Source organism: Gracilinanus agilis, chromosome 2 (assembly GCF_016433145.1).
Source record: "Gracilinanus agilis isolate LMUSP501 chromosome 2, AgileGrace, whole genome shotgun sequence".
Lineage (NCBI taxonomy): Eukaryota > Metazoa > Chordata > Mammalia > Didelphimorphia > Didelphidae > Gracilinanus > Gracilinanus agilis.
In genome coordinates, this window is record NC_058131.1 from 99,546,400 (window position 1) to 99,569,889 (window position 23,490).

Here is a 23,490-nt window from a genome sequence, read left to right on the forward strand (position 1 = left end):
CAGCCTTCTTTCTCACTCCCTTTTCTCTGGGTGGAAATCTGTGAGTTCCTTTTTAGAACCCCAAATTTGCCCTAATTAACTCCACTGATGTCCAGTTGCTTTGTAAGTCAAGACAAAAAAAAAAAAAAGATTATAGTCAGAGAAAATCACCTTGGAATGCAGAGGGTTGTTTATAACATAAATTTTCTCCAAATCTTCCTAATATTTCTGATCTCTGTTCCCTGGAACAAACTGAAATAGGATACAGAGGCAGAAAAGGTACCTGCCTATTCACATGTTTTCTTTTCCGACGAATGTACAGATAGATAGCAGTCAGTTATGAAGCCCCAAAATTGGACCTTTCCCTCCACTCTGCCACCCATTGAGATTTCATTAAAGGCATGATAACACAGACATTTAAAGCAATTGTACAAGGTTTTCTCACCATCCACCTCTAGCTATTGGAAATGAATGGCAAAAGAAATAACATAAATGAGTTCAGTCCTCACCAACCACTAAATCATTTGGGGGAAAATAGCAATTGCTGTTTGATTCCCAATGATTATTGTCAAACTCTTCCAAACCCGAGAGAGGAAAGATTAAAGGGTGTCTCAGCCTTTATTAAATGCAATTCCTTTAATGTTCAGGCAAGTGGAATTTAGGATTGAGAAAAGCTCTGCTGAGGCTGTTTGCCTAAGATGACAAGAAGAGACCACAGGTCCAACATATCTTAGGATGCAGATGTGGGTAAAAGCACCTACGTCGATTTTATAATTAGATTTTGGTTCAATTTCATGTCCAGATTAATAACAAGGTAGGGTTTTAGAAAGGCTAATTAGGGCGAATTGTGTGAGAGAGACTTCTGATGTCGTAGTTAGTACAGTAGCCCTGGAATTAGGAAGATCTTAGTTCAAATCCCGCCACACTACCCTGTGCCTGGGCAAGTCAAATAGCCTCTGTTTCTTATCTGTAAAATAATATAATAATATTATAATAGCACCTATCTCTCAGGGTTGTTGTGAGGATCAAATGAAATAGTAATTGTAAAGATCTTAGCCTAGTGCCTGACATATATAATGTTAGTTAGCTATATAATGTTAGTTATTATTATTATTGTATAAGCTAGAAAGGGAAAAGTTTGGAAGGACACTGTTTTCAACACTTCCAGCACTCAAAGCCATTTGACTTCCCTGCCTATATAGGAGCAATCTTTACTTACTTTCTAAGTCACAAGGCGTTGTGCCAGCAAAGCAAGACTTAAGATATAACCCGACTAGCATTCCAGAATTAATAATGAAAAATAGTGTCCCCTCCATTAATATGTTTCTTTAGTGGAAAAGGTTAGGACTAACCCGGATAGCTAAGATTTAAGGTGCTATCCTCTTTAAATCTTGTCTCCCCAAATCACCCACCTGGTTGGTATTAATAAAAAGCCTTTGGCTTTTTACAGGATTTACCTAGCTTATCGAGTAGGTGGTAGCACAAGAGGAGGACAGTCCACTCCCCAAATTCCATTTAAGTCCTTGTTTCCAATTAGCTTCATGCCAGCATGTTTCTCTAATCTTTTCTACTCTCCTCACTACAAGCTCTTTGTACTCTGTTCCCATTTTAATTTGCTAACTGTCTTATCACAGTTTTGTACAGGCTTTAACTCTGCAGTGAGTGTCATTTAGAATCATCACTCTACCAAGCCCTATCTCTTTCCCAGTGAAAGACAGTGTATTGTCAAAACACGTCTACGGGAAGAGTCTCCATTGAAGCTATGCCAAAAAGGACACCAGAGCCCAGGACCTGTTAGTAGACAGTCAATGGGCCATTCTTTTCCAGGGCTTCCTATTTTCCCGAAAGAAGAGCTTCGGGCTCTGGTCCAGCTGTGTGGGAGAAAGGGTGCAAGAGAGATGCCATCTATTCTTTTTCATCCTGCTCTCCAAAGAAAGGATGAGGGAGCAGACAATACAGCCATTTGAGAACATGAATCGATGCCTTTGATCTGTCTTTTTGAAACAAGTATTAAGATTATGACTATAACAATGACCCACACTGATTCTGAAATCCTGATTGTGATGCTCATTGTTTATAAGGGTCAGTGTGGCATAGTAAATGAAATAACGGGCTTGGGATCAAATCCTGGGGTTCAGCTTCTTCTGTGTGATCTCAGGGAAGACAATGCCCTCTGCGTCTTTCTTACACAATTAATTACTGAGACTACTGGTGAAACTAGAAGTCTGCTCACCCCATCCAAAAAGTATCTGTAATACCTATCTCAAAGGGCTTTGGGGGGATCAAGTGAGATAATGTATATGAAGGTCTATGTAACAGTCAGCTGTTATTGTTATCAAAGCCTGTAGTATGATGAGCAATGTGGGAATTTATTTTGCTTGGCTATATGTGTTTGTAACAAGTGTTTGATTTTTCTTGTTTTCTCAATGGGAGGGGGTGAGAATTGGAAGGGAGAGAGAGATGTGTACCCCCAAATAAAATAAACTTGAATTAAAAAAATAAAGTGATGGATTGGTGGATTTAGACCAGATGCTAAAAAAAAGTCCTTCCCAGTTCTCAATCTAAATACAAAAAACAAACCAGTGGTATATATATATATATATATATATATATATATATATATATATATATATATTGTGCATGTGGGGGGTGTTTGTGTGTGTGTGTGTCTGTGTCTGTGTCTGTGTGTGAAGTCCTCAGATCTTTACTATGCAATTAATAAATGCTATCATTATATTAGAATTTTAAGCGTTGGATATGTTTCATTTTCTTGATATCCAGAACTAGAAGGTAATCAAATTACTAGTAGATATGAAAATCAGAATTATAAAGTCATGACTCTTGCCTCTAGGTCAACAGCATTCTTTTTACTAAATGGTGTTACCCTTAATACAACTTTGGTCCCATTTCAGCTCTACAGATGACTCTAGAACAGGGATTCTTAACTTGGGATCCATTAACTTTTTTTATACTTTGATAACTTTTTATATAACCTCAATATAATTAATTTCTTTGACACTCTTTTATGTTTTATTACATGAATCTAAAAGCATTCAACTGAGAAGGAGGTCTATGACTTCTCTAGACTACCAAAGGTGTCCCTGGAACACACACAATAAGGTTAAGGACCTCTGACCTTGAATTCTTGGAAGATGGGCAAAAACCTCATCTTTAATCTGCTAAAGACTAAATATAAAACCCTAAACATTTAGAAACTCACTCCATTGCCTTAGTAAGTTTTGTAACAAAAGACAATAAAGAACCTTTTGCTTTTGCAAAGTAATGACAAGAGTCCTGGGAATTGAGGAGTGCCCATGAGTTCAGGTTAATGCCTGAACAAATTATGATATATAAATGTGATGGAATTTCTATTATGCTGAAAGAAATTATGAAGAGGAGATATTCAGAGAAACTTGGCAAGATGCATATGAACTGATGTAAGTAAAACCAGAACAATTATTGTTCTTATTGAATAAATTGACCAAACAGTATTCCGGAGGACTCATGCACAGGAAGCATGCTACCCATCTCCTAAGGGAGAGGTGATAGACTAAGAGTACAGATGGAAAAATATATTTTTTGGAGATACTCAACTTTGGAATTTGTTTTTCTTGACTAGACATATATACACATATCCATATATGTGTATACATACATGTATTTTTATAAGATTTGTTTTTCCTCTCTTTTTTAATGGTGGTGGGAGGGGGAAGGAAGGACGGAGAGAAAGGAGATTGGAATTATTTGAAAAAAAATGAAAAGTGATCGAAGTCGGTATGACGAAAAGTGAAATGAAACTCTATGGACTAGGCTATTCCCAGTGGCTTTGTATATAGAAGCATACCTTCTGGAACACCAAAATAGAGGTTTTTAGTAATAAACTGGGTTTACTTCAATAGTTATACTGTCTCTCAACATTTCCTCCTGAGCTATTGGGACTTAATCAATCCCTCAGGTCTTTAAAACTTGACAGTAACATTTCCCTACTGATTTACATTATGATTTAGAAAATATTTTAGCTTTATTTTAGAATGGTCTTCAGATGACAGTTTCTTAACATTTTATTTTAAGTAATTCTAGTAACTCTGACCTTGACTCCACAATCTATCTCAAGGCTTCTCTGAAATCCTCATCTGGAAGAGAATATGTATCTGTGGAAAGAGAACTGCTTATTTTTAAGGAAACTTTAGTTTAGATTTCCAAGTAGATTACAACAAAACTCGGAAAGCTTTGTCTGTTATTCAGATCTAAACTTCAGCTAAATTTATACATGGCTTTCTAAAGTCTGATTTCCAACCATTTTCAGTTTGACAACATTTTTTCCATAGCATGGAAAGACTGATGAATTTGTATTCTGTGTTCAAATCTCAACTTTTCCAACTTATCACCTGTGGGACACCTCAAGGTACTTAACCTCTCTGGGCCTCAGTATCTGTATCTGTTAAATGTGGGACAATAATACATTCCTAGGGTGTTGTGAGGATCAAATAAGTTCACATCTAAAGTGCTTTGCAAATCTCCCCTAGATGTTATTATATACCTGCACACACAAATAGAGAGGGCAGCTTTATTTATAAAGGCAGTGGGATATTGTCAACAAAACACTGAATCTGCATTCAGAAAGATCTGGAATAGAATCTAGCTTCTAATATAGAGACAAAGGTAATCACTTAAGGTCTCAGCTTCAGTTCCATTTTCTTTAGAATGGGGATATAATAGCACCTACATCACAGAACTACTGTGAAAATCAAAAGTGATAATGCTTGAACATTTGACATATCTATTCCTATTATTTGTGGTGATGATGTTAGGAGAACCATTTAAGGATGGTGACTAAGACACAATATATTTCATTTCACAATTAGATGGAATGCTTAAAAGATACTTTGCCTGGGGAAAATACTGATTACATTTTTAAGATATAAATATCTAATGTTAAATTCCTTTTTACATCTGGTTTTGATAAGAGAAAAGAAACTTGAAGGGGAAGCAGGACATGATCTAAAGGTACAGTTTGAATCCAAAGTCAAACTAATTTTGATCTCTTCTTTTGCTTGCACCCTCTTAATATCTATTCCAAGTCACTCCTCCCCTGAATGATCATAGATTTGTAGCTGGAAGGCACTATAGAGGCAACCTAATTCAAGGTTTAATAACCATTTTGTGTTATGTTCTTTTTTGACAATTTGGTGAAAGCTATGGAATCTTGTGAATAAAAGTGCATGAAACAAAGTACATGTTATATCAAAGGAGACCAAATATATTAGAATATAATTATCAACATATTTTTAAATGAGTTATTTTCAGATGAAGAAATCAAAGCTACCTATAATCACATTAAAATGTTCTAAATCACTCTTGATTAGAGAAATGCCAATTATAATTCCTCGGGTACCACCTCATCCCTATCAGATTGCCAATATGAAAGGAAAGTGATAAATATCAGAGGGTTGTTGCCAAATTGGGACATGAATACATTGTTAGTGGAGTTGTCAACCAATCCAACCATTCTGGAGGGTACAAAGGACTATAAAACTATACACCCTTTGATACTGTAATACCACTGTTTGTGGTGGCAAAAAATTAGAAATTGAGGGGATGTCCATCAACTAAGAAATGACTGAACAAATTATGGTATATGATGGTGATGGAATATTGTTGTGCTATAAGAAATGATTAGCAGGATGAGTTAAGAAAAAGTTAGAAAAATCTACATGAACTGATGCAGAGTGAAATAAGCAGAACCAGGAAAACATTGTACCCAGTAACAGAAATATTGTAGAATGATCACTTGTGAAAAACATAGCTACTCTTACCAATATGATGATCTGAGATAATTCTGAAGAACTTATGACAAAGAATGCTATCTACCTCTAGAGAAAGAATTGTTTAAGTCAGATACAGATCAAATCATACTATCTTCCACATTAGTCTATTTATAGTTTTATTTTGGGGTTTTGGTTCTATATAAGTATTCTCTTATAACAATGACCAATATTGAAGCTTATTGCATGATAATACATGTATTATCCAGATCAAATTGCTTACCTTCTCTAAGAGGAAGGAAGGAAGGGAGACAATTTGGATCTCATAATTTTGGAAAATGTATGTTGAAAATTGTTATTACATATAATTGGGAAAATGAAATATCTTTGAATAAAGAGATGAGTTCTAGGATAAGAATTTCTGATCTAGGCTAATAATTTATTTTGCAGATAAGGAAATTGAGACTCAAGGAGATTATTTTGGCCTCAAGATGTCCATGGCCAATCAAGAAGTCTCAGGTTTCCTAGATGTCCTTAAAAATGAGCTGACTCATTTATAATAAAAATAAAATAAAATGCTTAAAAATGAGCTGATTCAGCATAGAAGAAAGGACTCTAGATTTGGAGTTATACATATTGGGTTCAAAGCCTGGTTCTACTGCTTAATGACAAGGTCACTTAGGTACTAAATCTAAGTAGTGTTATTTCCATTCTACTGCAATATTTCTTTTTAAATCTAGGCATAGGGGTCCATGCCTATAATCCTTTCTACTAGGGAGGGTGAATATACTGGATTGCTTGAGTTTAGGAGCGGGCTAAGGAAAAGGAGAGTCTGCATTAAGTCTTGCCCCAATATGGAAAGCTTTGAAATCTAGGAGTCATCATGAAGTGGGTCAAGCTTTTATGCCTGTCAGTAATGGATAGGAGTTGAGAGTTGCCTATTGTACTACCAGCCTAGGCAAGATAGGAAGACTCAGTATCTCCCTAAAAAAAAAAAAGAAAAAGAAAAAGAAAAAAAAGCCATAAAACCTGGGACTTTGTGAGACAGATCTTTGACATCTTGATACCAAAGCAACTAAACCCCCACAACAAAACTCCAAACTCTAATTCTTTTTGATTTCACAAAAACCGGAGCAATTGAAAAGAGATTAGGTGAATAGTGCTGATCATCCTGAAGACCTGCTACTCTTCCCCACTGCTAAGGATTGCCATGTTGATTCTGTTCAGTATTATTATCATTTCATTATTACCTTAGAAAAAAGTAATAAAGTCTCTCACAATGGAGTTAGGGTAACAACTGTCAATTACTGCTTCTTTGGGAAAAGTCAGGCGTAGGGAGGCCTCTGTTTTCAAGGAAAGAGAAGGGAAGGCAAGGGAGGGAAGGAGCCAAGCAGTCACTCACTGTCTTTGAAATATGAGATATAAAAAGCAAAGCACTTTCCATTTTCCCTTGCCAAAAAGATTGTCTCTCTTCCTTTTCTTTCTTATTTCCTTTTCTCCTTCCCCTTTCCTTTTTCTTGAATGTGATTTACACACCCAATAAAAAGAGGAAGGAAAATAAAAACCTGGTAGTTTTCTAGATGTGCACACACTGGATTCTAAGGTCATATTTAGGGGCAGCCTTTGCTGAAAAAAACTAAAAAATACAAAAAGGCAACTAAGATATGAAAAATCAAGCTGCTGTTCAAGGACTCCTGGTTAGAGTTTATTTTTGTGTACCTAACTTTAATTGAAGTGTGGCATACTGTCCTCCCAAACCAATCTCTGTTTCTCAAAAAAAGCCAACAATCACACATGTATTCAGCATGTCAGAGAGTGAGAGAATTTGCACCTTACTGGAACATCTTTGCTTACTCTTCGAGCTCATGATTTGATCATGATCTCATCTCTTTCTCTTATTTGAGATTTCAATATAATTCGACTAATCTGTATAGCATAGGGAAAGATAAGTGAGATATCTTTGTTTTTGTATTTATATCCCAAGTGCTTAGTAGTATCTGGCACATGTCAAAAGTTTAATCGATGCTTTTTTAAATTCATTCATTCATTTGTCCATTCATTTATCAACTGAAGTAGGCATTAATAGTAGAACAGTAAGCAAACCAAGAAGAGCATAATGTTGGTTTTTCTTTTTTTAATCATTTTAACTTTTGGTTAATTTCACAGTCACAACACCCTAAAAAATAGAATTTTTAAAGTATTCAACACATAGATGGTACTTAATAAGTGCTGGTTGAATGACTGTTAACCTTTCTAGAAATATTAAATTCATAATTATAAAAATTAAGATCTGACTCCATATTTTGTTTGATATGTATGAAATACGCATGATTATTAAATCTTACTAACTGCTTCCCACTTCGAGGTTATTTATACTACCATTGAGTGTAGAGCTACCATTTAATATGATAATAATTAGGGAGAGTTGAAACGGAGTTGTACAAAGAATTGCTTCAAATGTTAGATACGGATCAGGGTGGGTTGGGTGAGCATATTTAAAAACAAAACAATAATTTATGCAAGCAATAACATTAGAATGCAGAAGAGGGATGTTGCATTTTATATTTTATTAATTCTGAATCTCCTTGGTTTGATCTACTTTGTCAAGTTCAGCATCCTTAAAATAAGTCCCCCATTTTACCAGGTATGGAATGCAAAGTTATCCTTGCCTATTTTAAACAGCATATGAGTATCATTGTTGCCTTCTGACTCTGAATACTATTGCACGCTTGCCAATGGAATAATTCTAATCAAACTTCATTACAAAGTTCTCATTACCACCATATGTTTTCCCACATTTCGCATTCCAAAGGTTGGCCTACAGAATACAAGATAAAGTCTGTTCTACAGGCAACTGTTCTCATCAAATATTACTTAGACCTTAAACCCCAGAGAGAGGGACTTTGCCTATTTTTACATTCTGTGGAGCACTGAGCACATTGCCAGAACTTGGGATGTGTGAAATGATAATAGTATATCTATTTAAAATGTCCATCAAAAATGTAGAGTTGCAAAAATGAATTTGTTAATTAAAAAGAAATAAATTATTTTTCTTTCCTTCTAAGTATTCTTCAGTCATGCAACTAAGACTGTGATCTCATTAATAATAAATGTTAGATCTATAATAGAGATAATGCAGCTGATTTAGGGCACTCTACAGTTTATGCATGAATTAAAATGAATTGTTAGTAATTCCTGAAAGGCCAGACCAAAAATATGTTATTATTTTACATGCAGGAGTTCTTAATCTATGATTCTAGAACTTTTACAAAATTGATAATTACATTTTAATGTAGTTCATTTCTTCTATAGTCTTACATATTTTACTTTATACATTTAAAAACATACTTCTGAATAGGAGTCTAAAAGCTTCACCAGACTGCCAAAGGAGTCCATGCACAAACAATTAATCCCTAAGTCTATTCCACAAAAAGGGTGATGAGGAGATTTTGGCATCTCTGGGAAAACAATTCCAGTTCATACTAAAATTTCCTATCCCCATGTGAGTTATGGTCTGGCAAACAAAACAAAACACAACAAAAATACCAGGAAGAATTCTTTAAACAATGTAGACTATAGCTATTTGCAAGAGATGTTTGGGTGTATAAGTCCTGACATGTTTGTTACTATTATGTTGTCCCATCTTCCTCACCAGTTTCCTGGACACAAGTTCCAAACTGTACCAACTCTCCTCTTGCCAACATCCCCATCTCCTCCCAATAGCTTTGGACTTCTCTTCTAAAACCACTCTGGATTGTAATGGGTAAGCTCTTCTCTTATGTCTCCCAGAACCAGGATTCCATCTCATTTCTCAGCTTGTATTTAAAGGCAAAACACCCCACACACATAGTTTCCTCTCTGTCCCATTTTCTAGCTCTCTTTTAAATACTGCTGTCTCCCATAAGAACTTATCTTCCTTGAGGTCAAGTATTGTCTTTCTTGCTTGTATTTGTCCCAAGAACTTAGCATTGTGCCTGGTCCATAGTAAATGTTGAATAAATTCCTTATTTAGCTATTAACTAAAAATGTTGAACAAAGAAGGACTTCAGAAGAACAAACCACCAGAACAGCTCTGATGATTAATAACCGGGTCACTGGGCGAATCATTTAAACTGTGTCTCAGTTTCCTCATCAGAAAAATGAGGGGGTTGGACTAGATGAAATCTGAAACCCTTCCGGCTCTAAACCTATGATCTTAGGGAGAGGTGAGTGAGGGAGGCTGCTGTGTTTCTGTCCTTGTGTGTTTTAAAATGAAGAGTGCTCACCCTCTCTGTGAAGCCTTCCTCGATCACTTATAATTGGATGCTACGTCTCCTGGCTTTTAATGCCTAGAGTATACATACACATCCCAAAATATACATATACACATATGTATATAAACACACACACATATATACATATAAATATATATAAATGTACAAATTTTCACACATCTTTCTTGAGACACATATTTTGGCTTCTTTCTCTGCCATTCTAATTAGATTATAAATTTCTTAAGGGAAAGGACATTGTCCTAACATATTCACATCCTATCTATTGCACATTGTTGTAATTATTGTTCAGTTGTGGTCAACTTTTTGTAACTTTCCACGGGGTTTTCTTGGCAAGGATACTGGAGTGGTTGACTCTTTTCTTCTTTAATGGATCCTTTTTGTCCAGCAATCAGAAATTAAGTGATTTGCCCAGGGTCACACAGCTGAGAAGTATCTGAGGTCAGATTTGAATTTCAGGTCTTTGTGACTCAAGGTCCAGCACTCTATCCACTGAGCCAACTAGCTTCCTCCTGCAGTACACCTAACAGTGCCTTTTATACATCGTAAGCACTCAGTGAATATGTTTTAATTGTCCATCACACAGTCTGGAATAATACAAATGCATGATGCCCAACTAGAAGGAAACACCATCGTCTTTTTTATTGCTGTCAAATGAATTGTGTGGAGGTTTGATGTATTCTGGAGCACCATGTTACTGGCACACTGCGGTTTTACTTCTGACATAGGGAGAAGAAGGAGAAAGGAACAGAAGTGGAAGCTGGGGGTTTGGTACAAACTTTGTCAAGTCATAATTTGCAAAGGGCAAACCCAGCCCATATGGCATTTAAAATCCAGGGTTAGAGTTGCCAGAAATATGGATGAACATAACAATTTTCCAAGTTGCCAGTTCTCCACATACAGTGGAGGAGTTAGTAAAAACTGGCCTCATTAGGAAAAAGTATGTTGTATTTGGAATAAGTGAACCCAAGCTTGAATCTAAGCCTCTGTGTACTATAATTTTCAGATGCCATTTATCTTTTGGGGACTCAATTTTCTTAACGATAAAATGGGGTGGAGGGTTGACTAGATGGACTCTAAAGTCCCTTTTAGCTCTTAAACCCTAACTTTTTGCATCCCTTTCTACCAAACTTTTGTTTGCCAAATAGAACAAAGTACTTTCTCCAAAGCAGTATTTGTTTGTGTATATTTTAAAACCACAATGAAATGCCATTTTTTTTCTTAAGCCATTACTAGTTTTATGAGAACGATTATTTCTACATATAAGCATTAACATCAAAGAACCTTTTAAAACTAAGTACTGAAATCTAATTTTACACTGTATATCACATACAGTACATTTCACTGAATGTACTAGACTATCTTTATAAAAACCAGAACTAAACCCTATGACGTCTCAGTAGAGGAAAGCAGAATTAATTATACATGTTGATACATTTTAAAGACATGTAGTAATTATCAAGAACAAATATATTTACAAATAATAAGCTCATTTTGGCTGTGACCACTTCTAATATTTATTAACTTTTTATGAATGAGGAAAAAAAAAGGTTTGCTCTTTAAGGGTCTATTTTATTATTTTAAAATATGTTATATAAAAATTAGTGTCACTTGAGTATTCTAAATATTCCAAAAATATATTTATTCTTTACAATAGCATCAGGAGCTCGGTTGTATGTAGCAGAAGCATCAGAAGCCATAACAATAGATACTTTTTATTTTTTTTTAAATCCTTACCTTCAGTCTTAGAATCAGTATTGTGTATTGGTTCTAAGGCAGAAGAGAAGCAAGGGCTAGGCAGTTGTGGTTAAATGACTTGCCCAGTCACATAGCTAGGAAGTGTCTGAGGCCAACAATAGATACTTTCAAAAACAAATTTCTTATATACTCATTAATTGGACAACTTGTCAGAACTTTCTACAAAGTGAAAAAAGTTCCAATGGTTTTGGTAGAATTCTCAAGCTTAAAAATATATCATTCCCTCATGAAATAATTTATTTGTATCCTTGGTGCTTAGAACTGATTTGAATATAATAATTTGAACATAGTAAGTGCTTGATAAATGTATTTTCCTCCCTTCCTTCCTTCCCTCCCTCCCACCTTTCCTCCTTCCTTTGTTCTTTCCTTCTTTCCTTCATTCCTTCCTTACTTCTCATCTTTTCAACTCAAGATCACAAATCTAAAGATGCAAGGGACATTAGAGTCCATTAAAATATATGCCTTTCACATTCCAGATCAGGAAATGGGAACTCAGTTGTCACCAAAGTCACCACTTCAATTAATAGTTATCTTATTACCAAGGAGAATTCTTGGATAAGATTGATGATGAAGTAGAAATTCTACCTAGAACCTGAGGAAGATCACATTCAATCTTTCCAATCAATGGCTCGGAATTACAAGGTCCCATTAAAAAAACAAAAACAAAAACAAAAACAGAACCATTCTTGTTACATGTTCATTTTCACTTCTTAAGGAGTTTTCACCTCTAAAGGAGTTTAGTCGCTTCAGATTAAGAACAATAATTTCTAAATTCTTTAGTCTTCCCCTTTCTTTCTCAAGCTTTCTATAAAATGAAAAGAACATTTACAAATGCTGATGACTAGAGAAGGACACCAAGTAATTTATAAACAAAAGGCTGTGTGTAACCATGGCTACAATTTACTGCCTTCCTGAAGAACGAGTTTTTAGAAGAACAATACATGTATACTGCAAATGTCAAGGACAAAATCTGGTTGCTGTTGTTTATTAAAGAATTGTTGAAAGTTTTAATACAAGTAGGTAGTAATAGGATCTTGGAAATATTCTGCCTATAGCAGCCATCTAATCTAATGTTCTCATTCTACAGCCAAGGAAGAAGTTTAATGACTTGATCAAGGTCACAAAGATAGTTTGTTTTTTTAATCAGGATCACTGATTCTAGACCTCAGTGGAATTCAAGACATTATTATATACAATGATATTATTTTGCCTCTAAGGAAGCTGAGTTCCAGAAATGGTAAACAACTTGCCTGCAGTCACATAACCTTTTAATGTGAAATCTTAAGCTAGAATCCACATCTCTGAAATTTTCATTCAATTCCTGTCCTACTGCATTAGGTGGCCTTTAAGAAAATATTGCTAATATAGATTCATAAGGGATTGCACATGAATATGTGATTTCATTGGTATAGGGAACCCCTAGGTGAAGTTCCCTCTTCCAGTTCAGACTGGCATCTTGTCTAAGATTTAGTTATAGAGAATTATCTTGAGAAATGGTGTCAAACCCAAATAGAAAGCGGGCCACTAAGTTATACATTAGGATTCTTGTGAGCTCATGTTGATCTCAAAAAATATATTAACATCTGTCTTTTATCGAATTTTTGTTTATTTTGTTAAATATTTTCTAGTTACATCTTAATGTGTTTTCAGGCAGCAGTTGGGAAGAGTTAGGGACTGCCTGAGGCTGGTAGGCTGCATGTTTGACACCTTTGCCTAGAGGTGACTTGCTTTTAGATAACCAGTACACATCAGAAGCAGAATTCTAGCTCAGGTCTTCCTAACTTCAAAATCAACTCTTTTATCAATTGGGCTACATTGTCTCTCATCTTCATATTCATATGAATTCAGGGCTATTAATGATCTTTTGAAAAGGAGTTAAAAACTGGAAATGAACATGCATAGAAACATCATTATCATTATTTTTTTTTAATTTTTAACCTAGCCCCCTTCTACTTCTCCAGTCTTCTGAGACCTTAGTCTCTGACACATACTCTTAGAGTTAGTGGCACTCTGCCCCTGTCTGTTTCTGCCAGAAAGTTTTCCCCGCCCCTTCTTAATTCCATTCCATAATTAATTCCATCATTTCTGTTAACAATAATAATGATTGATAATAAACTGCAGATATTTTCTGTCCTATAAAGATGGGTACACAGTAAATAGATGAGGATTTTCCATGAAAATTTGGGGTAGAATTTTTTATTTTGGAGGAATACATCAAAATGAGTGATTTACCCAAAAAGTACAGATTGAGCACTGTTTAAAGTAACCAGATAAGGGAAGCCCTGGGGTTGGAGAGGTCACTAGGGAAGAAACTTCTCCCATTATTTCCATGGGTTCCTTTATCATCTTCCCACCAATAACCTATTCAAGTCTCTAGGATTGTGGCACTATACTGAATACCTGAAACTTGCCAGGGAGAGGAAATATATTTAGCGCTGCCCTACAAGTAACTTCCTATAGGTTGCACAACTAATAAGAATCAGAAGCAAGATGTCAACCCAGGCCTTTCTGACTCCAAGTTCCATTCTAAATCTAGTAGTCCAGGCTGCCTCTTTTTTTTTGATGTTGCTGTTCAGTTCTTTCAGTCATGTCTGACTCTTCTTGACCCCATTTGGGATTTTCTTGGCAAAGATATTGGAGTGGTTTTCCATTTCCTCCTCCACCTCATTTTATTATTGGAATTTGGGGTTCATTAAGCTTTAATATTTAGATATATGATATAAACTTCCTGTGGACGTTTAGGGGACTTGGAAACTACATTTCCCATGATTCTTCTTATGATAGAAAGTGTGATTATGTAGACAGAGGTATAAGACTCCTGATGTGATTGGGAGACACTCTCTTTCCTATGAAGTAGCCAGGTGGGCAGAGGGTAATGGCGGGCAATTTGACTTAGATCTTAGCAGGCGTGTGGCTTTCTTAATTTCCAATATGGCTTTAAATAAACTATTAATACTTTTAATATACATCTATGTCAATATTATTTTTAACAATTTACTGGTGAGGAAACTGAGACAAACAGGGTTAAGTGCCTTGTCCAGGGTAAGACAGCTAGTCAAGTGTCTGAGGTAGGATTTTAATTCATGAAAATGACTCTTCTTGACTCCAAGCCAGGCACTTTATCTACTTACCTAGGTGCCATGCTTCCTGGACCTTGAGCTATATATAAAGCAAGTAATTGGCAAACTATTTTGGTTGGCTATTTCATAAAGACCAATTAAAAGCCTACTATATAAAAAAAAAGCCTACTATATTCCTAGCTTCCTCACTCTGTCTCACTCCCCCATATATCTATGCTAGTGCTTAGGATTGTCGATTTTACCTTTGCAATATCTCTTAACTATGCCCCTTCCTCTCCTCTGACACTGCTACCACATTGGTGCAGGTCCTCACCATCTCAAGCCTGGACCAATGTAGTGACTCCTGGCAAGTTGTTCTGCCTCAGAGGTCTCCATCCTCCATGCAGACACCAAAGCGATTTTCCTAAAGTGCAAACTGACCTTGTAATACCCCTTACTCAGTAAACTCCAGTGGCTTCTTATTGCTTCCAGGATCAAAGAGTTCTTTTTGGCATTCATAGCTGTGCCCCCATTCTTCTGACACATGCCCTTTAGTCCAGTAATACTGGTCTCCTGACTGATGGAGGATTAGAGATGTTCCATCTCCCATCTCTGACATTTTCTCTGGCTATTCCAGATGCCTGGAATGCTCTTCTTAATTTTCTGGGACTACTGATCTCTCTGGCTTCAAGTCTAAACTAAAATCCCACCTTTTATTGGAAGCCTTTCCCAACCCATCTTAATTCCAGTGCCTTTCCTCTGTTAATTCTTTTCCCATTTATCATGAACATAGCCAGCTTTGTATATATTGGTTTACTTATATATAAACCGTTAGATTGTAAGCTCCTTGAATGGTTTTTTTACATTGTTTCCCCAAGACTTAGTACAATGCCTGGTACATAGTAGGTAGTTAATGTTGATTGATTGATTGATTGATTGATTGCTAGGGACTGTGCTAAGGAGATTAAAAAAAGTGACCTTAACCTTAAGGAGCTCACCATCTAATGGAAGAGATAACAGGCAAATCTGTTGGACAGAAAGCTAAATACAGGATGAATAGAAATAATTAATAGAAAGAAGGTACTAGAATTAAGAATTACATTAAACTATTTGACTTTGAGTTATAACCTAGGTAGCACAGTGGATAGAATGCCAGGTCTAGAGTCAGGAAGACATTGCTTCAAATCTGGCATTAGACATCTTCTATTTGCAAGACTGGGCAATTCACTTAATATCTGTCTGTCTCAGTTTCCTCATCTGCAAAATAGGGGATAAATATAACCTATTTTCCATGATTATGAGAACTAAATGAGATAATTTTTGTATAATATTTAGCACAGTGCCTAGAACAGAATAAGCCCTATATAGATAATAACTATTATTAACTATACTTAATATATAAAGTCACACATACACATAGTTTCATTTTGATGGGAGTTTAATTTTAAGGAAATATTTTTTCCATTAGAAAAGAAATTACTAACAGGCTACAATGGATGTTTCAATATTAAGTACTTCCTTCAGAAAATAAAGGTGAGGGACTTTTTTCATTTTTTTACATTGTATGTCTCAGTGCATTTAAACATGGGAATAACCCTCTGAACTTTTGAAAATTGGACACTATTTAGGAAAAAAAAAGATCTTAAAAAAAAAAAGCAAGCTTAGTTTTAAATGGCAGCCTGAAATGGTCTGGAGGGAGGATATTTCAATGAATATGCTTTCATATTCTCTGTTTTAGTGTAAACAGAAACACATCCTTCCCCTACTGCATGCCCTGCAGGATGGCTGAACAAACTTCATCTCATCAATTTAGAATGAATTCAATTTAATTCTGCTTGACCAAAAATCTGTTTCTATTGTTCTAAAACATGCAATCACCCCAAGCTACATTTCTATAGCAGCTTAAGTGGCTCTGTGTTATCACTGAGGAAAGTACATTTTGATTGAGAAAACAACCTAGGATGCCTTTTGAAAAATAAAAGGCCATTTCTTGTGCATCACTTAGGAGGCTGTTCCTAACAGATGGCAAATATGGCAGCTATGAAGAGCATTCTTTAAAGCAACCTTTAGAAGTAGTAGGTCATAACTGAGTACACATTTGTTAATACTCCATTTAAACTCCAAACTCAAATGTTCAAATCACTCAGTTTTACTAAATCCACAACTTTAAATTCTGGGGCTTTAATCAATTAGGAGATACAGCAAATATATTCTCCTAATAAACAATTTACTTCTTTATCCATTATTATTTTTTCTTTTTTGAATAATTCTCTCATGTATACAAATCACAAACCACCATTAAGAAGATTTTAATCCATTATGTTTATATAATTAGAGCTGAAATTATTTTTAGAGATCATATCTTTTAATCCTTTAATTTTACAAATGTAAATCTGAGGCCCATAACCAAATTTAATATGATATATATACACTTATATATATAAAATTTGGAGAGGTACCACACTTAAGCATCTCAAAGAAAATAATTGAGAACTGTAGGTATGATGGGGGTTTGGCATGATCAAACTTCAAATTATATTGTTAACTAGAAAAGCTATTTGGTAATTGTTCTGTAAATCCAAGAATGCAAACTACTAAGAGAAGGAATCACTACTTAGCAAAAACTGAATTTTTTTTAAACTGAAAATTAGTTTTATAGAAATTAGACTTAGATGAGTACCTTATATCTGATGACAAAATAAGCTCTAAAGAGATAGAGATCTTTAAAGTAAAAAGGTCACATTTTTAAAATATTGGAGAAAATTCATAATGAAACAAAGACTAGAAGACAGAAACAGCTGGTGCTGGTTATATAAAATCTAAAAGCTTTTGTACAAACAAGAATCAGTAAAATCAGAATAAGAGATTTTTTTAGGGGGGGAATATATCAGATATTTCTGATAAGATTCTGATAACTGAGCTAGAGAATTAATAGTTAAGAACAAGAGCCATTATTCAATAGATAATTAGTCAAATGACTTGGACAATGAGTTTTAAAAGAAAGAACTGTCAATTAACCATATAAAAATGTTCCATATGACAATAAAAACAGACATTCAGAATAAAACAGTTTTGTGATTTTACCTCAAGTACTAAGAATGGCAAAGATAATAAAAGCTAGAAATAGTCAAGTTTAGAAGAATTATGGGAAGAAAGGCATATTGATACATTTTTTGTGCGAATGTTAATTAGTCCTACCATTCTGGAAAACAATTGGCATGGATACTAGAAAAGAATTTGCCCTTGAATTTAGTGATACCACTAATGGGCATATCGGCAAATAGAACGGTCATTTTATATGGCTATGGGTATGGGTATGAATGTGTGTGTAAACACGATATTTTCCTAATGGCACTTTTTGTGGTAGTAAAATAGAAACTGTGTATCCACTGATTGGTAAATCGTTTTCTTATTGCCTTCCTCATTTAATAAGGGAGTTTCTTCAAAGCATAGGCTATTTGTCTTTCTTTGAATCCACAGTGCTTAGGACAGTGCCTAGCATATAGCAAGCACTTAATGAATGCTTGTTGACTACTTGATAAATGAATAGAAGGAAAGAAGGAAACAAATATTTTTATATGTCTACTATGTGCCAGGCACAAGACTAAGCAATGGGATTTATTATACTATGAGAAATGGTTAATTTGAGGAATTTAGAGAAATGTGAAAACTCTTAACAGAGATAAAATTAAGGAGAGCCAGGAGAATTATATATATATATATATATACATATATATATATATATATAACTTTTCATATATATATATTTATGTAATGACTACACTAACATAAAGGAAAACAATTCTAATAGACAATAGACAACAGAGGGCTTCTATCACCAGATCTATCCTTTCCTTCAATCCATACCTGAAAACCTTGTCATAGGGACACCTAGGTGGTTCATGGGGTAAAGAGCCAGGCCGGAAGACAAGAGGTCCTGGGTTCAAATACTTGTAACTTATTGCTTTTGGAAGTGATTCCTAACATCAATTCTAAGCCAGATTGTATTTCAATTAAAATTTTTGTTAAACCTTGCCATTATCCTTCATATATTACTCCTTTGCTCCAATCTCTGATGTAAATATCCTCCTGATGTGGCCCTTCTCCTGGTCAAAATTAACCCCTTTGGTTTAGTTCTTGGTCCCATTCCTTTCTGGCCCTTCTGGGAGCTTATCTCCTCAGGGCATTCTCCCTTTTTCTCTTACCTCAAATCTTTCCTTATCTACCAACTTCTTTCTCATTGACTTACAAACAGGTCCAGGTCTCCTCTCTAAAAAAAAAAATTCCTCATTTTCCCCATTCTCTCACGCTAATCTTCCTCTCTTCATCCTCTCTAAGAAAAATTCTTAGAAACGAATGTCCAGAAACATCACCTGTTTAGCCTCCTTTTCCTCATCTACCATTCCTTAGTCTCTTACAATCTAATTTATGACCCCAAACTCCAGTGGAGTTGTCTCCACGACAATAAAAAATTTCTTAACTGCTAAAAGAAATACTTTCTTCTTACGCTGAGATTAGAGAAGGTAAATTTAGAAATTTTGTTGTTCAGTCATTTCCAACTCCTCTTGGGCCCCATTTTGACACTTCCGTGGCAGAGATACTGGAGTGATTTTCCATTTCCTTCTCTAACTCATTTGACATATGAGGGAACTGAGGCTGGCAGTGCTAAGTGACTTGCCTAAGATCTCAGGTCTAGTAAGCATCTAGGCTAGATTTGAATTTCAGTCTTCCTGACTCCAAGCATTTTATTTCTGCCTGTGAAATAATACAAGCTCCTTGAGGACAGGAACTCTTATGTTTTGGTCATTTTTTTCAACCAGTGCCCAGCACATTGTCTTATACATAGCAATTATTTAGTAAATGTGTGCTGAGTAAATTTTATCAGAAGCCTGATGAATACAAAATGATTAATCTTTTGACTCCAGGGGTCTGGTGATAAAAGAGAGCAGCCCTTTTTTCTAGGTAGAGAAGAGGCATACCAGGGGGTGGCAAATGTAGCCCAAATAACACATAGTTGTTGTATTGATTGCTTTTATTTGATCATTGTTTTTATTACTAAAGAGGCCTTGGGTTTAGGGGGAGGATGATTATAAAGTAGAAAGTATAAAGGCATCAATAAAACCTCAAAAGAGTAAAGAAAGAAACAGGCTTAGAGAGATGAAGACAACTTTCTTAAGGCTACATACATAATTAGAAAAGCTGAGATGGAAAACTAGGTCCTTTGAGTCCAAATCCAGTCTTTTTTCTACTATATAATTCAAACATTATAAATCACTATAAAGTAATTACATGCTGAAGAAAGACTATACTTGTTTGAATTGTTTATTGTTAGTACTTTGAAAAATTTTTTGGAGATTTTAAATATCTTTTTTTAATGAACCCACTAATCCTTCATTTAATTCACTATTCCCACAAATGGACCAAGTAATCAGTAATTGATTAGATCATTTACTTCTATAAACTGCTTTTGTCTTTAAACATATGCTAGCTTATAATAAAATGGACTCTTCATTAACAATTAATATTCAGTTGACTTTATTCCCTTGTGAATTAATTTTATGAGACATATCTTTTTTTTTACATTGTCAGGTACAAGTTTTAATATCAAACAGCAGTCTTCTATATTTTTTTAAGAAATCATAACATTGTGGCATTTATTTTTTATCTTTTGTTAAAATAACTTAGAAAGGGTTATGGATTTTTTTCTTCCTATTTTTGATATTGAGGATAGCAAGGGATTTCAACAATAAGAACTTTTCAGGTTCCCATCCATCTTGTGTTCTGTATGTGAGGGCATCTCCCAAAGATTTGCTTCTACTTTTTTTACCTCTCTATACTTTTTCACTAGGTGACCTCACTAGTACTCATAGAATCATTTATCATCCATGCAAATGACTCTTAAATTTATATACCCAACCTCCTGAACTCTAGTTCCCTTTAAAAAATATCTACTCAGATATTCATCTGTTCTTTCTACAGATTTCTCTGTTCTGTTAAGGGAACTACCATTCTTTCAATTTTTCTGGCTTATAATCTTGGAGTCATCTTTGGTTTTGCCCTTTTCCTTCATCCTCCATATCCAATAAGATGACAAATATCGATTATTTTCGCCACCACACATCTCAACATTTGTCTATTTTCTACACTCATAAGACCACCACCCTAGTTCAAACTCTTACCCCCTCTTCTTTAAAATTTTGCAACATCCTCCTTATTGGGTTTCTTGCTTTCATCCTCCCCCTTTCTCCAATTCATCCTTTACACAAGTGCCAAAAAAAAATAAACTTCCTCAAAGATAGTTCTGAACATTTATTTCTCCTTATTGCTTCTAGTCTAAAATAACCCTGCCTCAGCCAGTCTGGCTTATAGCCTACCTTCCCAGACCTATTTCATATTACTCTCTTTCATATGCTCTATGTTCTAACAAAATTATCCTTTTCCCCTAAATTCTACATTCTATGTCCTGCCTCCATGCTTTCAGAAAGATTGTTTTGCATGCCTGGAACACACAAATCTCCAATCTGTACTTCCTAGCATCTTTGACTTCCTTTGAGACTTAGCTCAGGTATCACTTCCTATTTGAAGCTTTTTTCTATCCTCTTAATTCCCTTCTCAAAGTACCTTATGGATCTACATATATGTATTCTCTAGCAGCAGTCACTAAGAACTGGTGGTGTTTTTTTCCTATATGCTCTATCCTCAGTGCCACTGTGGCTTGGGTATAGTAGGTATTTAATTAATGTTTTTTAAATTTAATTGACTCTAAGGATTATACAGAAGAATATCAAAATAATTCACCTTATGGTCTTAGGTAGTGATTCGAATCAGATATAATTCTTTTAGGATTGTCAACTTTTGAATCATTTTGTATAAAGGAAATGGTTTCCCAACTTCTTAATGTGTCGTTGTGCATAATTTGTTTGACACTAACTAAACCTCAAAAATAATTCTGATTTTGAAATACATAGGAGGAGTAAACGATAGCCTGAACTGAATAAAACAGTCTGCATGCTTGTCCTGAACCAAATCATAAGCTTCAACTTTGCTCACCTTGAATATTAGTTATTATTATAAATCTTGAAAGTATAAAATATGGATGAAATCACAGGCTAAACGAATGAGGTCTTTTAAAAAATTATTCTTTGCCAATGAAACCATCAATGTCCAGGCATTCAAATCCTGGCAGGATTAGCCATATTCAGTAAAATTAATGATAGAAAAAAGCTAAAGAAAGTAGGGCCATGAAATGCAGAATATGAGTAGGAAATGTTTTTAATAACTTCATCCCCTACCCATTTTTGTTGGCTTTTCTGCTTTCAGGTGCTCTGCCATTACTTCCTCTGATACAAGAAGTCTGCTAATGTTGCTGTGTTGGCGTGTGCTTAAGCTCACTCAAGAAAAATCACTATGTAGCTCAAATACCTAAAAAAATAGATCTTCTCTTGGTTAGCTCACCCAACTCACTTCTCTGAACCCTTTCTTCCTTCTTCCTTACATTCAGTTAACTTCTCCCTTTCATTTCTATTAAATTCTCACTTTCTGACTTTCTGTGTTGAAAATGAATCTCAGAGGAAGTCAGTGGAAGATAGTCATGATTAGCTCTTCTAGTCATCGACAAAAACCAGCTTATTAGGCCATGATCTTTTTACTCTCAGTTCAAGTCAAATGGCACTTTTAAGCACCTGCTCCTCCTAGTTACCTTGTAGGGGACTGGCTGTCCAGTGTAAAGCAAAAGATCACCTCTGCTCTCAAAGAGCTCTCAATCTAATGGGGGAGCCAATATGCAATAAACTACATACAAATAAGGTACAGGATAACTAGAAGTAATCTCAGAGGGCAGGCACTAACATGAAGGAGGATTGGGAAGGTGAGATTTTAGCTGAGAATTTGAGGAAACCTCAAAAGCTAGGTCTCACAAATGTTTTGATGTCAAAAATTCTTTGGAAAGAAATTTTTTGCAACAACTAGTTTTCAATTTATTGCTTCACAGAGTTGTCTCCTAATGGGAAGTTAAATTAGGGTCACACAGACAATGTCAAGGAGGGACATGAATTCCATATTCTTTTAGACCTCAAAACCAGCTCTGTTGGGGCAGCTGAGTAGCTCAGTAGATTGAGAGCCAGGCCTAGAGACTGGAGGTCCTAGGTTCAAATCTGGCCTCAGACACTTCTCAGCTGCGTGACCCTGGGCAAGTCATTTAACCCCCATTGCCTAGCCCTTACCACTCTTCTGCCTTGGAACCAATACATAGTATTGGTTCCAAGACAGAAGGTAAGGGTTAAAAAAAAAAGCTCTGTATTTACTATACTATGCTGCTTTTCTATTTAAAGAAAGAGAATACTTTAATTAGATATTTTAATTATTATTATTATTATTTGCTTTAAAAGGGATTAGAGAAGGGTTATAATACACTTGGGTGATTTTGTGTAGCAACTAACATATGCACTTTCTATTAAATGCCATGTTCATTAAGCCAACCAATCTCATTTGGCTAAGGCAAACAACTGAATTGAAGGAAAATGCTGAAAAGACATGGAGTGGGTGAGAGAATCTATTTCTAGGTCACAAATGCTTCCAGAGGGAGTCAAGTCATAAGTACAACAATGTCTCATCTCCTATTTAGATATCTCTAACACAGAGATTCAGTGTTATTTTACT

At 35.2% G+C, this 23,490-nt stretch overlaps 1 protein-coding gene across 22 annotated transcripts in view; it reads right to left on the reverse strand.

Annotated features, from left to right (window-relative positions):
• Positions 1-23,490, reverse strand: part of NRXN1 (neurexin 1) — a 1,430,528-nt gene that overhangs the window by 164,661 nt on the left and 1,242,377 nt on the right. Inside the window, exon 21 of one of the 22 annotated variants that reach the window (XM_044663320.1) lies at positions 1,951-1,969. The exons of the other annotated variants lie outside the window; for them this stretch is intronic. Coding sequence (XP_044519255.1) covers positions 1,951-1,969 — 19 coding nt within the window. The remainder of the gene's footprint in view (positions 1-1,950; positions 1,970-23,490) is intronic. 22 annotated transcript variants of the gene reach the window in all.